Source organism: Hippocampus guttulatus, chromosome 1 (assembly GCF_054856545.1).
Source record: "Hippocampus guttulatus isolate MCC_2025c chromosome 1, RoL_Hgut_1.0, whole genome shotgun sequence".
Classification (NCBI taxonomy): domain Eukaryota; kingdom Metazoa; phylum Chordata; class Actinopteri; order Syngnathiformes; family Syngnathidae; genus Hippocampus; species Hippocampus guttulatus.
The window spans coordinates 33,390,886-33,411,793 of NC_141261.1; the positions used below are offsets into that span (position 1 = coordinate 33,390,886).

The following is a 20,908-nucleotide window of genomic DNA, read 5'->3' on the forward strand; positions in this document are numbered from 1 at the left end:
GGTCCTCTTTACATCAACATACACAATTGTCTACAATGAATTCATTGATGCTATTTATTAATTGTATTCATTATTGTTTTAATTGTATTAAATAAATATAAGTGAATACATTCTCAAGCCTGACCGGGGACAAAAATTGCAAATACACTGAAGCTAGATGTTTTACATGCATACAATTATCCAAATTTTAAAAGGCAATGTCTTATATATTGATCCTGTTAAATAAAAATTTAAATAAAAAGGAGACTAAAGAAGTTACACACACACACACACACACACACACACACACACACACACACACACACACACACACACACACACACACACACACAGAGAACAGGATCGTGTTCTTTTCAGCATCACATACCTGATGGTCCAGTGCTTGTTGAAGCGCAAATATCCTCTGTCTGTGTCTCACACTCCACTTCTTTTGCAGTTTCGTCTTCTCATTCTCAGGATCTTCATTGGTATCCCTTTCCTGCTCTGTGTCCTCGCTCTGAAAATAAATGAATCCCGTGTCCTCTGACTCTCCCTCTCTGGTACTTTCAACTTGCTCCTCTTCAGAACTCTCACCACCATCATCATCTGACTCTCTCTCTCTGTCTGGATCAATTTGTTTCTTTTTCATATAGAAATATGATGTAATGTCCGTTTTTCTTTTCATTTTTAACGTTAAATGTTTAAGTGAAGAGGAATTAGAATGGCTCCGGTTTCCTCCCTCATTCCAAAAAACATGCATGGCAGGCTGATTGGACGCTCTAAATCAGGGGTGTCAAACTCATTTCACATTGTGGGCCGCATATAGCCTCGGTAGATGTCAAGTGGGCCGGACCATTAAAAATGACACCATACTCTGCTGTAAATAACCAAAATAATATGTATATCCTTTGTTTTGGTCTAAAGAAGCACAAGAATACTAGGAAAATGTTGAAATTTAATGAATATATTTTTTACAAAACATTACATGAAGGACCTTAGATTTCCTTAGACAAATATGCAATTTACTTTTCACATATATGCATTGCAGCTGATCCCATTGACTGTACAAAGGCACCAAACCTTAACAAGTAATTGGTATTGAAAAATATAGTAATGCACTTTTAAGATTAAACGAGATTTATAAAGAAAGGAATTTTTAAAACCATTTACACGAGCATATAAATTCTAAATGTAATCCCTGCCTACACCTTACAAACTAAGGAGAGTGCTATAATATGTGTAAAGAATAAAGTATTCACATATCCTTGATAGCGTCTGCTGTGTTGGGTCTGTCTCAGTGACAGACTGAGGCTGGTATTGTCTTCTTCTCTGATCAAAACAAGGTTGTCTTTTTCTCTGATCAAAACAGTGTGTCCCCTAGCGGATATTTCATGAATTGCACCTCATTAAAAATATTCATTCCGTGTCTTTTATGCATTTTTTCACTTTTAAATGATCCTGCGCCGCCTGATCAAACCTCCTTGCGGGCCGGTTCCGGCCCGCGGGCCGTATGTTTGACACCTCTGCTCTAAATTGTCCCTAGGTGTGAGTGTGGGCGTGGATGGTTGTTCGTCTCTGTGTGCCCTGCGATTGGCTGGCAACTGATTCAGGGTGTCCCCCGCCTACTGCCCGAAGACGGCTGGGATAGGCTCCAGCACCCCCCGCGACCCTAGTGTGGATCAAGCGGTTCGGAAAATGGATGGATGGATGGAATTAGAATGAATAATGCTACTGTTGGGGGCTTGTTTCGTTTTGTGATTTTACATCGAAAATATAAATGGTGTGTCAAAAATAGCACTCGTGTCGTGGTAATTTCCTTCTCTGCGGACTGCTTCTCATTTTCCCGCTCACTTTTAAGTGGTGCAGCGCACTAAAGGGTCCGACTAGAATGTTAAGCCACGCACTTTGGTTTCACCTTTCGCGTCGGCGACACGGCGCGACTGCGTCATCTACGCTCGGAGGGGGGGCCACAGGGGGGGCCAGAATTAGTGCTACAGAGGCACTGGCACTCGTTGCCCCCCCGCACCCCCCAGAACCGCCACTGGATGGCATTCTCTCGTTTGTGATTGCTTTCAGGCCATTCCATACAGATGCAGAGTTGTTAGCAGAGAACTGGTTTTTCAGCCTCTCTGCATAGCTTCTCTTAGGGATGTTAATTTCCTTTGTCAATTGGTTTCGGGCTTGTTTGTACAGTGCCCGATCTCCACTTCTAAATGCGGCCTCTTTCTCTTTCCTGAGTTGCCTGAGTTTGGGAGTAAACCATGGCTTGTTATTGTTGAAGGAGCGGAAGGACTTCGTTGGTACACACGTCCTCACAGAAACTGATGTATGATGTTACAGTGTCTGTGTATTCATCTAGTGTGCCTGTTGAAGTTTCAAAGACGCCCCAATCAGTGCTTCATCTATCCTTTTTTTCACAGTCTTAACAACCGGTTTAACACATTTGAGTTTTTGTCTGTATGTAGGTATTAAGTCGATTAAATTGTGGTCAGAAAGACCCAATGCTGCACGGGCGATCGATCGGGATGAATTTTTGATTGTTGTATAGCAGTGGTCTAGAATGTTGCCTTCTCTGGTGAAACAGTCGATGTGCTGCTTATATCTGGGAAGTTCACGGTTAAGATGTGCTCTATTAAAATCGCCCAAAATGATCAGGGGTGACTCTGGGTATTTTAGTTCGAGTTTGTTCACTTGCTCAGCTCGCGTTTGTATCGCCGTGTTAGCGTTAGCTTGTGGTGCAATGTAAACACCGACTAGTAAAAAGGAGGTGAACTCACGTGGCGAGTAGAATGGCTTGCAGTTTAAAGACAGCGACTCCAGGTCCGGGCTGGAATGTGCGTCGAGCTTCGTGACATCAGTGCACCATTCTTCGTTGATATAGAAGCAAATCCCACCACCTTCCGATTTCCCTCATAGCTCCGTGTCGCGGTCGGCTCGGAGAAGGCGGAAGCCGGGTAGATGTAGCGCGGAACCAGGGTGGCGGTCATTGAGCCAGGTTTCAGTGAAGCAGAGCGCAGCAGAACGTGCAAAGGTTTTGTTGGTCTTTGTGAGGAGAAGAAGTTCATCCATCTTGTTTGGCAGAGATCATAGATTAGCAAGATGGATCGATGGAAGCGGGGTTCGAAATCCACGCTGCCGGAGCTTGACGAGCACGCCGGCTCGCTTCCCCCTCCTCCGGCGGTGTTTCCATGCTCCGTACAGCGCAGCCGCTCCGCTCGCGATTAGCTCCGAAAAACCTTGTGGATTTTCGTGTGCTGGTGAAAAAAGACAGAGCGTAGACTCCCCAATGCTAAGCAACTTTTCCCTCGTGTAAGTAAGCCGCTCAGGGTCGCCAAAAACTAACGCAAATGACAAAAATGGGGATAATACTAGGGAGCGTGTAACAGAGGCTGCCATACCTGTCGGCGCTTGATCCGAAATCATAAAGTTGGCACAGAAGGATCTAAACTGACAACTAAGAGCAGCATGGTCTAATAAACACACAGAGCGGGCAGAGCAAGCCCTGTCTAATTTCAATACAAAGAGGTTGTGGGACTCAATTTGCACCATGACAAACATGGGCACAAGGAAGAAGCCCCTGTCGGCTCATGATGAGAAAGCGAGGGCAAGGGAGCTAAATGATTTCTACATGCGTTTTGAAGTTGACACTTCCAAAGAGTGAAATGAATTGCTGTGCAATCTGCAGTATGATGCTAATAACAGGGTGTTAATTGACTCAGCTAGTGTTACCCGGGTTTTTTGATCGCGGCGCGTAAACAAAGCCACTGGACCAGACAATATGCCTGCTTATTTATTAAAAACATTTGCTGAGGAACTAACACCGGCCTGGCACCTCTCTTGTCCATGGAAACCAAGACAACAAAAGTATTTATAAAAAAATGATGAGATTTATTTAAGAAAGAAAAAGAAGAAGAAAAACAACATGGAGGGACACCGTTCACATATCTGTCAAGTGAGCCTTTCCTCTCTCTGCGTCTTGCGCTCTCTTTTTATCTTGTTGGGAGGTGGTGAAGGTCAGCACAATCAGCATTTTCAGCAGCTACTCAGAGTACAGAATAGTGCATGGGCAGGAACTTTGCTTCTCCGCAAAATAATTCGTCAACATTCAATAGTACGAACAGTTACTCAAATTTCGCGCTATTATATGTCAAATTCTCATTACACACCCTCTCTTCCAGCTGTCTATAGACACAGAAGTGCCGCAGCTCTGGAAGAAATCGATTATAATTCCGGTCCCTAAAAAACCCTGCCCCCAGGTTGTCAACGATTATAGACCAGCCTTAACCTCCAATGTGATGAAAAGGGTGAGAGAAGATCATTGTCGAGAAACTACGCTGGGAGGTGGAAGCTTCGATGGATGAATATCAATTTGCCTCCACTAAAAACCGTCGTACGAGTGGTGCCGTGTCTACTATTCTGCATTTTCTTCTGAGGCATCTTGAGAACGGGAGCATATGCCAGACTGCTATTCGTGGACTTTAGCTCAGCCTTTAACTCAATCCAGACATTTTGCTGAAGAAGCTGGTTCGGTTGAATGTCAATCCATTTCTTATTAGGTGGTCCCTTTCCTTCTTATCCAAGAGACCACAGCATGTGAGATTTAACTCTGTCTTGTCAGATGAGGTCATGAGCAGCACGGGGCCCCCCAGGGTTGCGTGAGCTCACCTTTTCTGTTCACCCTATTTACAAACAATTGTTAGCTCCCAACCAAATAAGTATGTTGTAAAATTTTCAGATGATACAGCCATCCCTAGTCTGCTCACGAGTGACCCTGCCATTAGTAGCCACTGTGACGGGATTGACATATTTGTTGACTGGTGTAATGAACACCATCTAAGCATAAATGTGGAAAAAACTGAGGAAATGGTGTTTGACCTGAAATCAATTGGAGACCATGACCCCATCTCTAGAAATGGCACGAACATCAGGCAGGTCTCCTCATACAAATACTTGTGGATTTATATGGATAGCAGGCTTGACTGGCAGACACATGTATCAAGTGTCTGTTCGGAAATCCATCAGCGCCTTCATTTCTTGCGACGTCTGAGATTATTTGGAGTTGACAGAAGCATTCTGTTGATCTTTTATCGAGCAATCATTGAGTCAGTCCTGTACTTTGGAATAACCCAGAGGTGTTCAAAGTTGGTCCTCAAGGGCCGCTGTCCTGCCTGTTTTCCAGCTCTCCCAGGAGCAACCAGCTCTGACCCACAGGATGTACTTTGCCCAAACGTGAATTACAGTAACCAACAGACGAAATAATGCATGTTAAAAATTAGACTTTAATGATTTTGTCATGGTACAAAGAGCATCACACTGTGTATTGACGTTGCACGTCAGTAAAAAAATTGTGAAGGAATGGATAATCTGCAATCTTTTTTATCCTATGTATAAAAAGTATCAGTAGCAAAGGGAGCTCGTCCAATCAGAGCAGTCTTTCTTATCAAAAAGTGTACCAAGAGCAGCATTTTCCTCCCATTAAATGAATCCGTATCATCCTCATCGTTGTCTTGTTACATAAAATACACACCATAAATCTTCAGCATCATGACACGCATGCAAACTCAATAGTGTTCAAAGTTCAAGACAAGCTGAAAACAAGCAAAGAAAGAAGCCACACATTATAAATATCAGAAAAACAGTCTTCATCATCATCACGGTTATCAAGTTTGACTGACAGTTTTGTTTTCATAAAAAAAGATTAGTAAAGACAAGATAATTCATCCATTATCTGAACCGGTTATGTACATTAAAATCCAGCATGAAAACACTGATAAGGTCACATGACACATCATTATGTGATCTAATTAAAAACAACTGTGAACTCATCATCATCGCTATTATTATTAATGTTATTGCTTTTTTCTGTTTGTGGACATGGACTTCAGTCACTACAGCTGCTTGATAGATAAGATAAAGATGACATGATTTACAACATGCAAGTATATTAGCAAAGTTGTTCAAATAGCAAGCATAACAGTGTATCTTATAGCATCATACAGCTAAAACTGTTACATTATAGCATCAGTAAAAGACAGTTAACATAAAAGCTGACAGACTGAGTTTGAGATGTTTTTGTTTATGACCTACCTTTGCTGTACAGAGCCAGCATACAATAACACTCAGCACGTGATGTCAGAACAATGAGTAAAACTCTGCAAGCCCATTCTTGGCCATTTGTGTTTTCCCAGTGCTTTTTTTTTTTTTTAAACATTGCTGCAGTCACAGCATCATCTAGCTGCAAGAGTGAAGGCAGGGCCGGGATAAATCGGGCTTAAATATGTTTGGAGTACATACACACAATTAAGTTAATAAGCAAATAACACACAGCAGGTCGGAATTCAATGGGATCTTTGTTTTGTGGCAGTCTGGTGCTGCAGTGGGAGTTCGTCACATGCACATTGGTGTCAAATCAGTCATACAGATTTTCTTTTTTAATGGTGACTACAGCACAGCTGGACTTGGCTTGGAGTCATTTTGTGTCAAGACACCTGAATGTGCGATCCATGTGTCAATTGTGTTGACTGAATGATTAATGTAATGATTGATTGGATTCAGCACATGTAACAGTTGTGCACGAAACTCTGGGAAATGTAGTACAGGCTGGAGTGTTCGCTCTCAAGCCTCTCAGACACTCCATTCATTAATCACAACACAGTGTCTCCTGAATCACTCACTCACTCCAGAAAGTCTCTTCTTGTCTCTTGACTGCAGCCAGGTGGGGCTGTGGATAGGGTCCATCAGAGGTCGTAATAGGCCATCAGAGATCAGTGACCTTGTTCTCCACCAACGCGGCAACCTGCTGCAGTCGATATGCCAACTGCATCTTCTGACCACAGTTATCCTCCTCCAGAGACATGATGACCTGAGTAATACCACCACAGGGACACTATGACTCAATAGTGTGTGCGCGTGCATGTGTGTGCGTGTGTGTGTCTTAGTTACCTGGTCATAATATTTGTTGACGTACTTATAGAGTTCATGAAGTGCAACAAGACTGTTCATCTCAGAGGCTAAGCTCTGAAAAGACAAAGCAGAAACAAGAGATCTCATAAGCCCTTCAAATAATAAAAACACAATTTAATATTTTGGATTGTTTATGGACGGCATGGTGATCGACTTGTTAGTAGGTCAACCTCACAGTGCACATATTTAAGCCCAATTTATCCCAGCTGTGCCTTCATTCTTGCAGCTAGATGATGCTGTGACAGCAGCAATGTTAAAAAAAAAAAAGCGCTGTGAAAACACAAATGGCCAAGAATGTATAGACTTCGACTCGGGTTCGGCCTTCGTGTGTGGAGTTTGCATGTTCTCCCCATGCCTGCGTGGGTTTTCTCCGGGTACTCCGGTTTCCTCCCTCATTCCAAAAACATGCATGGGAGGCTGATTGAACACTCAAATTTGTCCCTAGGTGTAAGTGTGAACGCGGCTGGTTGTTTGTCTCTGTGTGCCCTGCGATTGGCTGGCAACTGGTTCAGGGTGTCCCCCGCCTACTGAATAATATGTCTACTGTAAACAGTACTGTAACACCTTATGAATATGTAATTTAATGATACAAAATTAAGAAAAAAACCACCCAAAAATCAGTTACAGTTTTTGGTTTTGTTGTAAAGCAACATTCAAATTTTCTATCCATTCGTGAAAAAAGAATTGATAGAAAATAAAAGTATTGATTAGTAAATTTTTAGCTGATTTAAATTGGAATTTAAATCAATGATTTTTGAAATCAAACAATCCTAATCCCAAAGACACTTCATACTGTACAGTACTGTACTGTACAGCCAATGTACGGTTGTGCACAAAGAGAAAAAAGGGAAAGAAATTACAAAATTTACGATCAGCATTCACTTTCACTTTCATAAATTTCTTGGATGATGTCTTTTGTTTTGCTTCCTCCATCTTTCATTTTGATCACTTTTACCTTCTCTTCCAGCGTCAGAGTTCTTCTTGTCTTAGTTGGTTGGCATCCAAAGGTCGGTTTTTTTAGCCATTTTAGCAATGCAATGAAATATGTCCTGGACTACTGCGTATGTGTACACCAGTATGGTCGTTGCTGTTGCAGTTTCGGAGTGAAGCAGTAGGAGTCGTTGTTGGCTCAGGTTGGATTAGATTTTTGCGGAAGGCTTGTTTTCGTTGTACAGTGAAACTCCTCTACAACGAAATCATGTTTGCAGCAAGACCTTTTTGACAACAGGGGGTTTTCAAATTTGATCTCAGATGTAAGCACACCCACCCACCCACACACACACACACACACACACAAACGTATGTGTACACGCACACACAAACGTATGTGTCCTCTATTTTTATTCCAATAGTGCATAAGTATGAGCACACACTTATTTGATACTTCATATTGTCAGTGTAGAAAGAAAAAAAGGGAAAGAAATTGCGAAATTTACGATCAGCATTCACTTTCACATACATCAATTTCTTGGATAAATTTTATTTTGCTTGCTCCGTCTTTCATTTTGATCACTTTTACCCTCTCTTCCAGCATCAGAGCTCTTCTTGTCTTACCTGCTTGACATCCAAAGGTCCGTTTTGTAGCCATTTTAGCAATGCAACGTCCATCCTCATCTGAATCTAACAATAACAAATATTTCCTGGCATGCAATGAACTTTTAAGCCAGCCACGGGACGCTTCGAAGTCCTCAATGGCCATAGTTAGCTCTCGAAGGCTAAAAACCTTACGCTAACTGGAGCGCTAATGAGAGAGAAGCGCTCCAGTTAGCGTAAGGTTTTTAGCCTTCGAGAGCTAACTATGGCCATTGAGGACTACGAAGCATCCCGTGGCTGTTTTTAGCATGATAACAAGTAAAGCATTCATTTATTTGAATGTCTGTCGAACCATAAGCAATTTACTCTGAGCAGCTAATCGGATGCTACGGATCTAGCTTCAGTATCTACACACATAAACAGTGAGGTCCCTCTTGGCCAATCGGAGGCCAGGATGATGCTCGGTAAGCCAATGGCAGAGCAGCTATGAGTATGTTGAGTCCAGGAAACTCGCAGCTGTGACCGAGATAAACATCGTTCACTATGTAAACCAGTGTGGTGGTTACTGTTGCCTTTTTTCGAACGAAGCAGTAGAGGTCGCTGTTGGATAAGACTTCGTTGTAGTGAATGTCTTCACGAAGCTGAACCAGAGAAAATGATTTCGTATAACGCAACAGGGGGGTTTTCGTCGTATGGGGGCAGGAGAATGGGAATTGTGTTAATGCATGAAGATTTTTTCACATAAGGGGGCATTTTCGCCCATGTAGGTTTCGTTCTAGAGGAGTTTCACTGTAGTGAATCTCGTCACGAGACAAGAGCAGAGAAAAAGATTTTGTATAATGGAACAGTGGGATTTTTCATTCTAGGGTGAGCAGAAAAGTGGGAATGGCTTTCATGCATGAAAATATTTTCACACGAGGGGGTATTTTTGCCCATGTACAGTAGGTTTCGTTGTAGAGGTGTTTCACTGTATGTATATTTATGGGCGGCCCGGTAGTCGAGTGATTAGCACATCGACTTCACAGTGCAGACTTCACAGTTCAATTCCATCTCCGGCCTTCCTGTGTGGAGTTTGCATGTTCTGCCCATGCTTACGTGGGTTTTCTCCGGGTCCTCCGGTTTCCTCCCACATTCCAAAAACATGCATGGCAGGCTGATTGAACACTCTAAATTGTTCCTAGGTGTGAGTATGAGCGCGAATGATTGTTTGTTTCTGTGTGCCCTGCGATTGGCTGGCAACCGGTTCAGGGTGTCCGCTGCCTACTGCCCGAAGACAGCTGGGATAGGCTCCAGCACTCCCTAGTGAGGATAAAGCGGTTCGGAAAATGAATGATGAGTGTGTGTGTGTATATATATATATTAAATATATATGTACAGTATATATACACACACCCACACACACCCACACACACACCCACACCCACACACACACGCACACACACACACACACACACACACACACACACACATTCATTTTGTTGCTCCCCCAAGAATTGCGTTGTTCAACGCCAAGTCGTTGACACAAAACATATATCCTGAGGGAGTTTTTCCTTTCTAACGACCTGCATTTCCTCTGTCTGATTGAGACTTAGACAGGTACCGGTATTAATTTAATTTAATTGACTGTGCCATCTTGGACTCCTCGAGTACTCCCGGACATTGTGCAGGAACGGTGAGTGTATTTAAAAACGATTTTCAATGCAAAGGGTGTATATTTGCCAAATCAATCAATCGCTTTGAAGCAACTTTCTTTGAAGTAGGACATGCTGACTCTGTCCTCTGCACAGTCATTTACTATTCTCCTAGATACAATAAGGACTTTTTGAATGAATTTTCAAATCTTCTAGCCAAATCAGGCTTAAGTATGATCATTCCACCTCATGGGGGATTTTAATACTCATGTGTATTGTCCTGAAAACCACTGGCAAAGGACTTTTCAAGCCTTATTGATTCCTTTAATTTTTTTTTGCCGTATGTAACTAGCCCAACACATGAACAAGGGCATACTTTAGACCTAGTACTATTGGTCGACCTGTGTCAAACTTGAAAGTCTTGGACAATGTGATTTCCTATCACATGATAGTTTTCTTTGATGTTGTGTTGCTCCGGAGTGCAGCCATCGGATTTTTAACCATCTGGTTGGTTCTCTGAAGCCTTTGATGAGCTTTGCATTCCTTCTTCAAACATGCAGGAAGTCAGCTCTTGGTTACACTCATCCTGCCGCGCTATACTGGATTGGGTGGCTCCATTAAAAAGTGTGTGGTCAAAAGCTAGACCCAAGCCTTGGTTGAATGGCAAAACCTGCGCAGCTCAGCAGTAGTGCTGCAAGGCCATCGTGGAAAAAAGATAGGCTGTAGGTTTCTTATAAACTCTGCAAAGACTGCTGGCGTAACTGCCAGATTACAGTTAAAGGGCCAAAAGAAAACATTTATCAACCTTAATTCAGGCTCACCATCACGACCCATGTGTACTATTTAAAATTATTGATTCTGTGTTTAAACTCCTCACCCTATTTGCTCACTCTTCACCTGAATGCAATAGATAATTGCATTTTCTTATTGATAAGGCTTTTACCGCTGGGACCCTCTGTCCATGTTCAGTTACCCAGCGGTGTTAAATTATTTTTAAACTGTTTCTTTGAATGATTATTTGCATTGTCTAATTTACAGGTGTTAAACTCAAGGCCCGGGGCTCAGATCCGGCCCGCCATGTCATTTAATGTGGCCCACAAAGCAAATCATGTGTGTCAACTTTGATGATGCTTTTTAAAATCTGTCCTGAAATATGAAATTGTCATGTGTAATAAATAACGGTGAGATTTAACAATAATTTTGTTGTCCTGTTGACACACGCTTAACAGCAATTCAACAAGCAACACACAAACAACTCAAAAATAGTAATCTTTCAGTTTGTTTTGTACACGTAATAATACGATGAGATGATTAAGCACTTATTCAGTTTCACTGTCGTAACGACCCTCGGAGTGAAGACGTAACTCCAAAGTGGCCCACGACAAAAATGAGTTTGACACCCCTGGTCGAACGGATTCATCAATGCATAGCCCAATAAGCACAATCGTCTTTAAACGGACAATTGTTCATAGATACTGCATTTCAGTGTTATTTGGATGGTTAAAAAAATGCTAAGAGGGTTTAAATTGCTGTGTTCATTCCTTGTGACCACCCTTGGTCCAGCAATGCCAAATGGGAATCAAAGTAGCGTCCTGCTGTGGAAATACATTTAGTTTATTATTTGGTTATTCAACTCAACCCAACTGTATTTATAGAACACTTTTAAATAGCCATCGCTGCATACAAAGTGCTGTACATGTATGTACATTACAGCCAAATCGTCATAATCCATCTTAAACCTGGAGAACCCACGGGGTCAAATTTGGCCCCTATAAATTCTGCTACTGAAATGCTACCCTTAAATCCCAAAGGGTCGGATTTGGCCCTAATCCTAAATTAGGATTAAAGCATTAAATATTTGAAAAAACATAATTTTCCAAAGAAAAAAGGGTTCTTGGGTTCTCCAGGGTTAAATTCTGATCCTGCACTTAGACGCCGTCACATCACGGAGGTCTTCCATTGAGTTTTCAAGACTATGCATAGCACAGGGTAAACCCTGTTATGAGTTTTTAATGACATCCTTATGGCAAATGACACTGGAGACTCTGTGTGTCTGGTTCTTGTTGGATTTAACTGCAGCGTTTGATCTGATGGATCACAGTATCTATTAACCCGTTTTCAACACCAAGTGGGCCTTAGTGGTAGCACCGTTGAGTGGTTTAGATCCTATCTGGATGACAGAAATATTTGTGTGAGCCTTGGTTACTCTTAGTCCCACGTTGCCCCACTGTTGTATGGTCTTCCACAGGGTTCATTTCTAGGGCCTCTGCTGTTTTCATTGTATCTGCTCCCTTTGGGTTCCATCTTAAGGAAACACAGTATCTCCTACCATTGCAATGCAGATGACTGTCAAATCTATGTCCTACTGAGCAAAAAAGACACTATTCCTTTGAGGCTACTTTTATCCTGTCTGAAAGAAATCAAGTTCTGGATGGTACTGAACTTCTTGAATTTCAATGTAAAGAGAACAGAAGTGATGGTGTTTGGTCTTAGTGTCCCTTGTATATCCTATCCTGGTGACTTTGGCCTCCTAATCTAAAGCAAACAGTCTCAAACATGGGTCTAAAACTGGACAATGATTTTAAATTGGACTGGCAATATGGTGCTGTTGTTAAATTATAATTCATGCCTTCATTACATCTTGGCTGGATTGCTGTAATGTACAGTGTAATTTATTTTGGTGTCAGGTAGTGGACCACACTATTAGAGGTACCAAAGATGAAGGGGAGGCTCAGAGAGGATCGACCCTTTTCCGTTACAGCCCCTCTGTTTGGAATGACCTCTCGCTAAATTTTAGTCAAGCCCCCTTACTGCCCATCTTTAAAGCTCTTTTTTATTCTTTGGCTTTTAACTCAGCATGAGACTTGATTTTTGTTCTACAGGGTTTTATTTTGTTTGTTTTTAACAGTCTTGGTTATTAATTTATTGTTTGTCATTTTTTTTGTTGTATGACTTATTTTTGCTCCATGTACACCACTTTGTATAGAGCGGTTGTTGTTTTGAAGTGCTCTAGAAATCCAGTTGAGTTGACAACATGCTATTCGGAATTAATAGTGACTTTATGGTGGAAACATTTTGAAAAGTGTGAATATTTTGAATGAGACAAATAATAGCCCTGGAGACCAAGAACTCTTGGAATGTGTTGAAATAGAAATTATGTGAATCAGTCAATGAATGTTGCAATAGTGATTTTTTTTTCGGGCTGACATTTTTGTAAAATTAACAGTGCCGTGAAACTTTTGGTATGTGAATTCTTGAAATGTTGAAATTTGTTCTCAAGGTGAGTTGAATGAGCTGAATTTTGTCAATTTCTATGGGTAATTAAATTAATGTTTTTTGATGAATGTCTCATTTGGGAACAAACAGGAATTTTTTGGGTGGAAATGTGAAATTGTGAATAGTGTAAAAAGGTTTTGAATATCTAGGGCACAGGTTCTCTCTGACCCTTTGTGCATGACTTTCCAAACATGGCGATATATAAATGGACAAACAATGCCACTTACTCGCTCTTGGGAAGAGTGAAGCCACCTGCAGCCACCTGACTTTTCCAATCTCTTAGCCTAACTGACTTGAATGCATCTAATTCTCTCCTGGGTTTTCATGTTATGCACTGTCTCTGTGGCAAAAATTTCACCATATGTGGCACGCAGTTGTACCAATAAGTCTGGGAAAAGAGCTGAATCCACATTTTATCGAGAATAATTTGGTCTTACATTTTCTCTTTTACCAATGAAATCTAGCAGCACAGTTACTTACTCAGTACAATGGAGAAGTCGCAATCAAGTACATTGTGCTTTCGTCATTGGTAAACCCATTCATGCTCCGAATTACCTGCGGCAACTTTGGCCGTGCAAATAGAGAGAATGTTACAGAGTTACAGACACAGCGAAGGGACTCTGTGTTATGGACAGATAGTATGGTTGCGTTTGTACATCATCAATGAAAGTAGAAGATTCCATACATTGGTTGCCAACATGGTTTCTGAAATTGTGCAAATATCCATAGTCTCACAGTGGAGGCACAATTATACGGTGCTGATCATGCATCAAAAGGACAGAAGGTTCTTTCTTGGAGAACCATGCCTGAATCTCTGCACCAGACTTCCTGACAAAATCTCCTGAATGTTGGCCAGATCGCCGGACCAAACTAACCGAACACATGGGCAGCAGACCATGAGTTCAAAAGGACCGATCTTGCATGGGAAGAAAAACAAATGTAAATGAACAAGTGACAGCACCGCTCTGCATGGACACGAATCAAAAGGGCAGTTGCTTCGAGCTGCTCTGTGCACAGCTTGTAATGGAGGCTCTCACTGGCAATCCGTAGTGGAGTCGTTAGACGCAATGCGAATGATTTCAGCTTGAGTCGAGCTGTGGACAATGTTGACAGGCTTGCATGCAGTAGCCATACATTTAGCTATGGCTTCAGCAAATTTGTTCTTCGTCGTGTTATCCATTTTCTTCACTTTGAAATGATCCACAGCAGACTGTCTTAGACGAGGGGGTAGAGTACTCACATCAGCTGTGTGCTTGGCCATTATGTGGTATTTCAGACTCGACGTGCTATGAGGATAGCTCAGTTTACCACTGCAAAACATCCAAGGAACTTTGGTCTTGTCAGTGGAACTATCTGGCAACTTTTTAAAAGTAAACTTTCCATTCATAAACACTTTAAGTATCCGTTTTCGGTGTCTCGCACTGCCGTGGCTGGCAAAACAGACATGGGCGTGGACTTCTGCAGCGCGCTTGTTGTTTTGTTTCTGGTTTATTTATAGAGCAACGTAACATCCGCTGTGACGTGTGCCGCGTTAATCTTGCGAGAAAAAATTTAATTCCGTTAAAATTAATTTCAATTAATGCCAATAAAAACACGCTAAACAGACAGCTCTTATATATATATATATATATATATATATATTTTTTTTTTACTACAATAACTATCTTGTCCACGGCGTCTTTTTTCGTTCCACTGGGGTTTAGCAAGTGCGTTTATAAAGAGACGAAAATCTCTTTAGAACTACTCTTCAGCAGAACAATGTCACGTTGAGCCCGAAGCGACAGAATAATCGCTTCGTGCGCAACTAACTGGAGATAAGTGGATCCCCGAAATAGCAGACACAGAAAGGAATTTTGTCACAAAAATGAGATTTATTATAACACAAAAGTCCCCGTCTAAACGGACAACTGAAAACGCTGGTCAAAAAGAGGACCAGGAAATAATAACGAGGCAACAGAAAACGCTTGCGAAAAAAAACGGCAAGGAGAAAGTTCTTAGGCAAAATACTATAATCACACACGAGAGGAATATCAAGGAACGCAATAATAGTCAATAGTCATTTAAGGTAGTGTTTAAGCGAGAAGGAATAGGCGATAGCAATGGCACGGCGTGGAATACTCCGGCAGTGAGTCGACTGCCGGAGCGCCTAAATATAGCAGGTGCAATCACCAACAAATGGGTGGCAGGTGTGCAGGCGGCAAGCAAGAACGCCTGCCCCTTGCTGTCAAATACGGAACGTGACAAACAGGGGTTGACGACTTTGATCCCTTCAAGTCAAGAATGGGAGAGGAACAGTCAAAAGGAATGGCATCATCTTCAACAATTGAGCTGTTCATATCGAGGTAGGACCTCGTTGGACAGACTTATTTATCAATGCCTTGCGTCGATTAATCGCAAGCAGGGGCCAGAATGAAGAGCTACATCCAGACAACAGAACAAACTTTGTTGGTGCAGCACGGGAACTCGTGAGAGCTATACAGGAATGGAACATGACCAAAATTCAGAGTACTGTGCAGCAATGAGGTATTAAGTGGGTGTTCAACACTCTCCCTGCTTCTCACAGTAGAGGGGTATGGGAGTGTTTAATCCATAATTAATGGTCATCCATGACCACAATGATTTCGAGGCACTCACCCCAAATCACTTGCTACTGCTGAAGGTTTAGTCATCTCTACCTCTTTTGAAAGCAGTGGGTGAGAGAGTCTTAACTCCAACTCGGACAAAAGTGGTCTTGAGTGCCAGAAAACATTGTGCCAGGTAGACTGTAGACGACACTGTACCAAGAATTTCTTGAGTCATTGGCAAGGTCATCGATACTATGCCAGATGAGTGTGAGTTTGTTTGTCGGTTTCGCATAAAAACCTGGGACCAGTTCGCTGGCTCCCGGTCGATTCTGATCGACATATTGGGCACCGCTGCCTTAAAATCAGAGGTAATTCGCTGACTAGCTTAGCACTTAGCGCCGTTGTTTTCGTATGAGCGGTGATGCAGTCATCTGATTGGTTGCCCTCTATGTCAATCAAGTAACGGGATTGATGATATGCTGACTCGCTTAGCGCTTTGCGCCGTTGTTTGCGCATGAGCGGTGATGCAGTCATCTGATTGGTTGCTCTCTATGTCAATCAAGTAACGGGATTGATGATAGGCTGACAGAGTACGTTCTGTGAAGTTGGCGCCTTGTTTGAATGGCATCGCCGCTGCCGAGGCGTTTTCGACGCTTGTCGTATGAAAGCCCGAGAGCTGCATTGAACCAGCTAAAGAGCCGGTGTAAAGAAGGATTGGCCACCCCTTCTTTACACCATCAAAACATACAAGGTTAGGATCTGATTACCTTATATCAGGTACTTTTTTCTTTTTCATGTGCGTCATAAGATTAATATGTTATTTTAAAGTTTTATACATTGATGGAATATCAGGACATTTTTCGTTTGTCCTGCACACCCTTTCAGACGTTAATCACAACACTTTACACGCAGACTTGATGTCTGTTAAACACTGTGTTGCAAATAAGCATGTCTCTCTGTTAGCAGCTAGCAAGCTTAGCTTGCTTGAAAGGCTTTGATGTAAAGCAAGATGAGTTTATCTGAACACAAACGATTTGAAGAAGTGGCGATCGACAATGTCAACCAAGTAACACACAGTGCCTTTGCTGTCATGAGGCAAAGATTGTTGTGGTGAATGCAGCCAACATCATTCACGCATCCAGACACAAAGTAAAAATAAGACTCAAGGCTCTTGACAGCATGAAAGTCCATCCCAGTTTTTTGCACTTTTTTTTAATAGAATTAAGTAATTATATATGATAAGATGTTGTGCTCGCTCATTTTGGGGAATAAACTGGCTTCAGTCTAATTTTGGAAGTTAATATGAATCTTTCCCTCCAACTTTTTCATTTAATTTCATAACAACTTAGAACAACTGGTTTCAATATGTCAATGTAATAGTCAGATGCTTTTTCATAAAACCAGACATTATATTGATGACCAAGAACACTGACTTAGTTTTTTGCTTTTGGGTGCGTCCCCTTAAAACATGGCGACCGGAGACTAAGCATTGTAAAATCACTTGAAGGACACAGAGTAAATTCAGCATAATGTTGGCCATCACTTGTCTGTAGCGACTAGCCAAGTTGTTTGGAGGTGATAAAGAAGCATCTGCTCCATATACTGTACATACTGAGCCAAAGCTAGTTGAAATGTTCTGCTTCTTTAGTTTCACTCACCCCAGACAGTTCAGTCAGAGTGGAGTTCATCTCCTGGTAACAGCCGGAAGCGGCACTGTGGATGTCACTGTAATACCTGCACACACACACACACACACACACACACACACACACACACACACACACACACACACACACACACACACACACACACACACACACACACACACACACACACACAGACTTGCAGTATTACACAATGTCACAGTGCAGTAAGTATGATGACATGTTCCCTTGTGAAGGCTACAATATGTTCTTGGCAGCCTTGGCATTACCATTTACCCGATCAGCCAAATCCGTGATTTCAGTCAATATTTGAGCACGGATTCCAGTTTCTCCAAGTTCTTGACCATCTTGCAGAGACACTCCAAAACCGCAACAGTTTGTGGTTGAGCACAGTCTGAGTCTGAGTGTTGGACATCCGCACTATGCCATCCTTAGACAGGCAGCTTCTTCACTTCCAATAGAGCCGCTCCCGTCGGTTGAATTTTGCGATAGATCAGCAAACTGCTAACACCAAACAGCAGCATACCTGTTATCGGAAGGCCGATAATGTAGATGTCATCCACATCCTCAACGGACAGTGTTGACAGGCACACCATTCTCCGCTTCCTCCAAGGATCTAGGGTGTACCCAGCAGCAAAAGTCCCCGAGGGGCAAGTAGGCTCCCCACTGTCTCATCGAGAAAATTTTGTCGATGGCATCGAGAGACCAGCCAACCAATTCCATGTTTGTTTTTAAGATGAAAATACGAGAGGAGGCTAGGAAAAGTCAGATAAAGACAGCACATGGACTGAGTGGCGAGCAGGGAAGGGTGGGGGTGGGGGGATAGGAGCAGAAAGCAAAAGCGTCCGCCTTCGTCGGGAGCCAAGCAAGAAGTTCACACCTTTGCTTTGCTCTGTTCAGAGGCAAACTGTCCCGTTCACCCTTAGTTTTGCTCATGCTTTCTCTTCCATGGAGGTTGCCCATACTCCTGGTTGTTTCATCTCATAGCCAAGCATCTCTTGGATAACCGATACCACTGCATAGCTCAGCTGATTGCTCTTGGTGATGTTCTCAGTATGGATACTGACTATGTTGGCATCATTCAGGAGTAATTCTGATGGTACCTTTTTCTTGAGCCTTGGTTGGTAAGAGATAGCTGAGTTCTCACCAGTCTTTCCCCTCAATTTAATCAATCTTTTGTTGAATTGTTCTGTCTGTGGGGTTTGGATCCCACTCTTGATGTTAGGGGTTGATGGTGAAGCCACCCCCTTAATGACCTTGTGTACCGCAGATGAGCTACACTGTACCTCATCTGTGTTCATTTGTGATAGCAACTCCCTCTTACTGATGTTTGAACACTGAACCCGTAGTTGTTTCTTGCTCAATGTGGCTGAGGGGTTCCAAAGAATCCATGGATCCCACGTTCTCTGTTGGTGTCCCCCATCACTGGGGTTACTACAATGTACTTTTGGACCACATTTTCCTGTACAACTGCAAGTTAGTTTGGCTCTAGCTCAAGGTTTCTGCACAGTAAGCTTGTTCTTTCTCTTTCACACTCTGAGAACACAAATGCTATTACATATCCTATTCATTCCATTTGTTGTGGTTGTGTTCATCCTGGCCAGCTAGTTTTCTTATCCGCACCGTGTCTGCATGACAACCTTTTTTGCAGTTTAAAAATCTTGCCAGGCATCCAGTTCAATCAAGGTCTGACACTTTGGCCCATCCAGTCTCCCATTTTGTCTCACAACCATTACATTTTTGTCCACAGTGGCCTTAAATGGGGCTGCCGTGGGCACCAGTAACACAGTGTAAATGTAGCTTAATGGTGAGTTTTGCAGTGATTCACAATCAAGTATATGCCGAGTGCCACAAAAAGCTTTCAGTTTTACATTTGGACCATTGACAACAGTTAATAACTCTTTCCTGAAATGTTTAGCTACAATACAGATTCCCACCACTGAGTGGAAGGACAGTAACAATAAAGCTGTTGTTGACAAGCTGCAGTGGAAGCAGAACAACACGGCCAGTTAGAAAGTTATAGATACATTTTTAAAAAAGAAAACTGAATCAAGAAAATTATGCTACACAGCCATCTCGTTACCTCTGTCCTAGACGCACAATTTTCCCGCTGGACGCACAGTTCCAAATAATGTGCGTTTTTGGGACGCAAGGAAATTTCTCTGTCAAAACAAACAAAAAAAACCCTACGAGACACACACACACACACACACACACGCCAGCGATCCCGAGGCCGTGCAGCAGACGTGTTTATGATTCGTCAATTAAGGATGATTAGACAACTTTTGTTCTTATAAGCCTCCTCTCTCTCTATCTCTCTCTATCTCTCTCTCTCTGTCTCAGCCACACACACACAAGCACACGCACACACTCGCACATATAGTTAACAACACTTAGACACCATTAAAGATCAAAGAGTAACCCACGTGATAAGAGAAAGAAGATGCACAGCCAATCAACATGGCTTTGCTGCATCTGCTCAGCCCCCCCCTCACCGCACACGTACTGTATATGTTGCTCTATGTGACTCACTGTTGTTTTGCTGACTTTCGCTGCTCCTCGTGGACCGTTTGCGGACTTTTGGCGGACTTAAAAAAAAAAAGTTTTTTTTTATGAATATGAAAAAATCCGCGATGCACTGAAGCCGCGATAAACGAACCGCGAAATAGCGATGGATCGCTATATAGGCTAATCACTATGAAAAATATTATGAAACAGTATTGGTTATTCTATAATTTACTGGTTGTAGCATGGTAACTTTAGGAATAAAACATTCGTCACAATGTGCAGTAATGCTAATGTTAACTGTTGGTAGAACTAATGATGACGTGTGTTCGATTCTTTCGTCAAATTGATTGTTGATTACATATGCATCGTTTTGGGAAGAGGATGTCAAGCCACATCAATACTTACCTGTATTCATGATTACCAGTAAATTAATCTTTGCAGTGTGAGATTGGAAAAAATACTCAGATTTTGTGGTATGCTGTATTCATGATGCCATATGAGTACAACATATTTTGATCCATTTATTTTATTGAATAAACCTGGAGTACACAGCTACTGATGGAATGTTCATTGTTAATGCATAGTTTTCAAACATTTACCCTTGAAACATTATACTTTTGAGTTTCAGAATTCTTGGTTATGAATATCCATCAAAATAGAAAAATTGGTTCCCATGATGAACATTTACGGAACCCAAAATTAGTTACCGTGGTTTCCCATTGGGTAATCCAACGGAACCGAAAAATGGTTCCCGTGAATTTCCGAAATCCTCAGGCCTGCTACTGAATTA

General features: G+C 42.1%; 1 protein-coding gene across 1 annotated transcript in view; it reads right to left on the reverse strand.

Annotated features, from left to right (window-relative positions):
• Positions 1-5,238: 5,238 nt before the first annotated feature.
• plxnb3 (plexin B3) overlaps positions 5,239-20,908 on the reverse strand; it is a 129,221-nt gene continuing 113,551 nt past the window's right edge. Inside the window, exons 37-39 of the mRNA XM_086127400.1 lie at positions 17,605-17,680; positions 6,922-6,996; positions 5,239-6,841 (exon numbers count right to left, since the gene is read on the reverse strand). Coding sequence (XP_085983526.1) covers positions 6,737-6,841; positions 6,922-6,996; positions 17,605-17,680 — 256 coding nt within the window. The 3' untranslated portion in view covers positions 5,239-6,736. The remainder of the gene's footprint in view (positions 6,842-6,921; positions 6,997-17,604; positions 17,681-20,908) is intronic.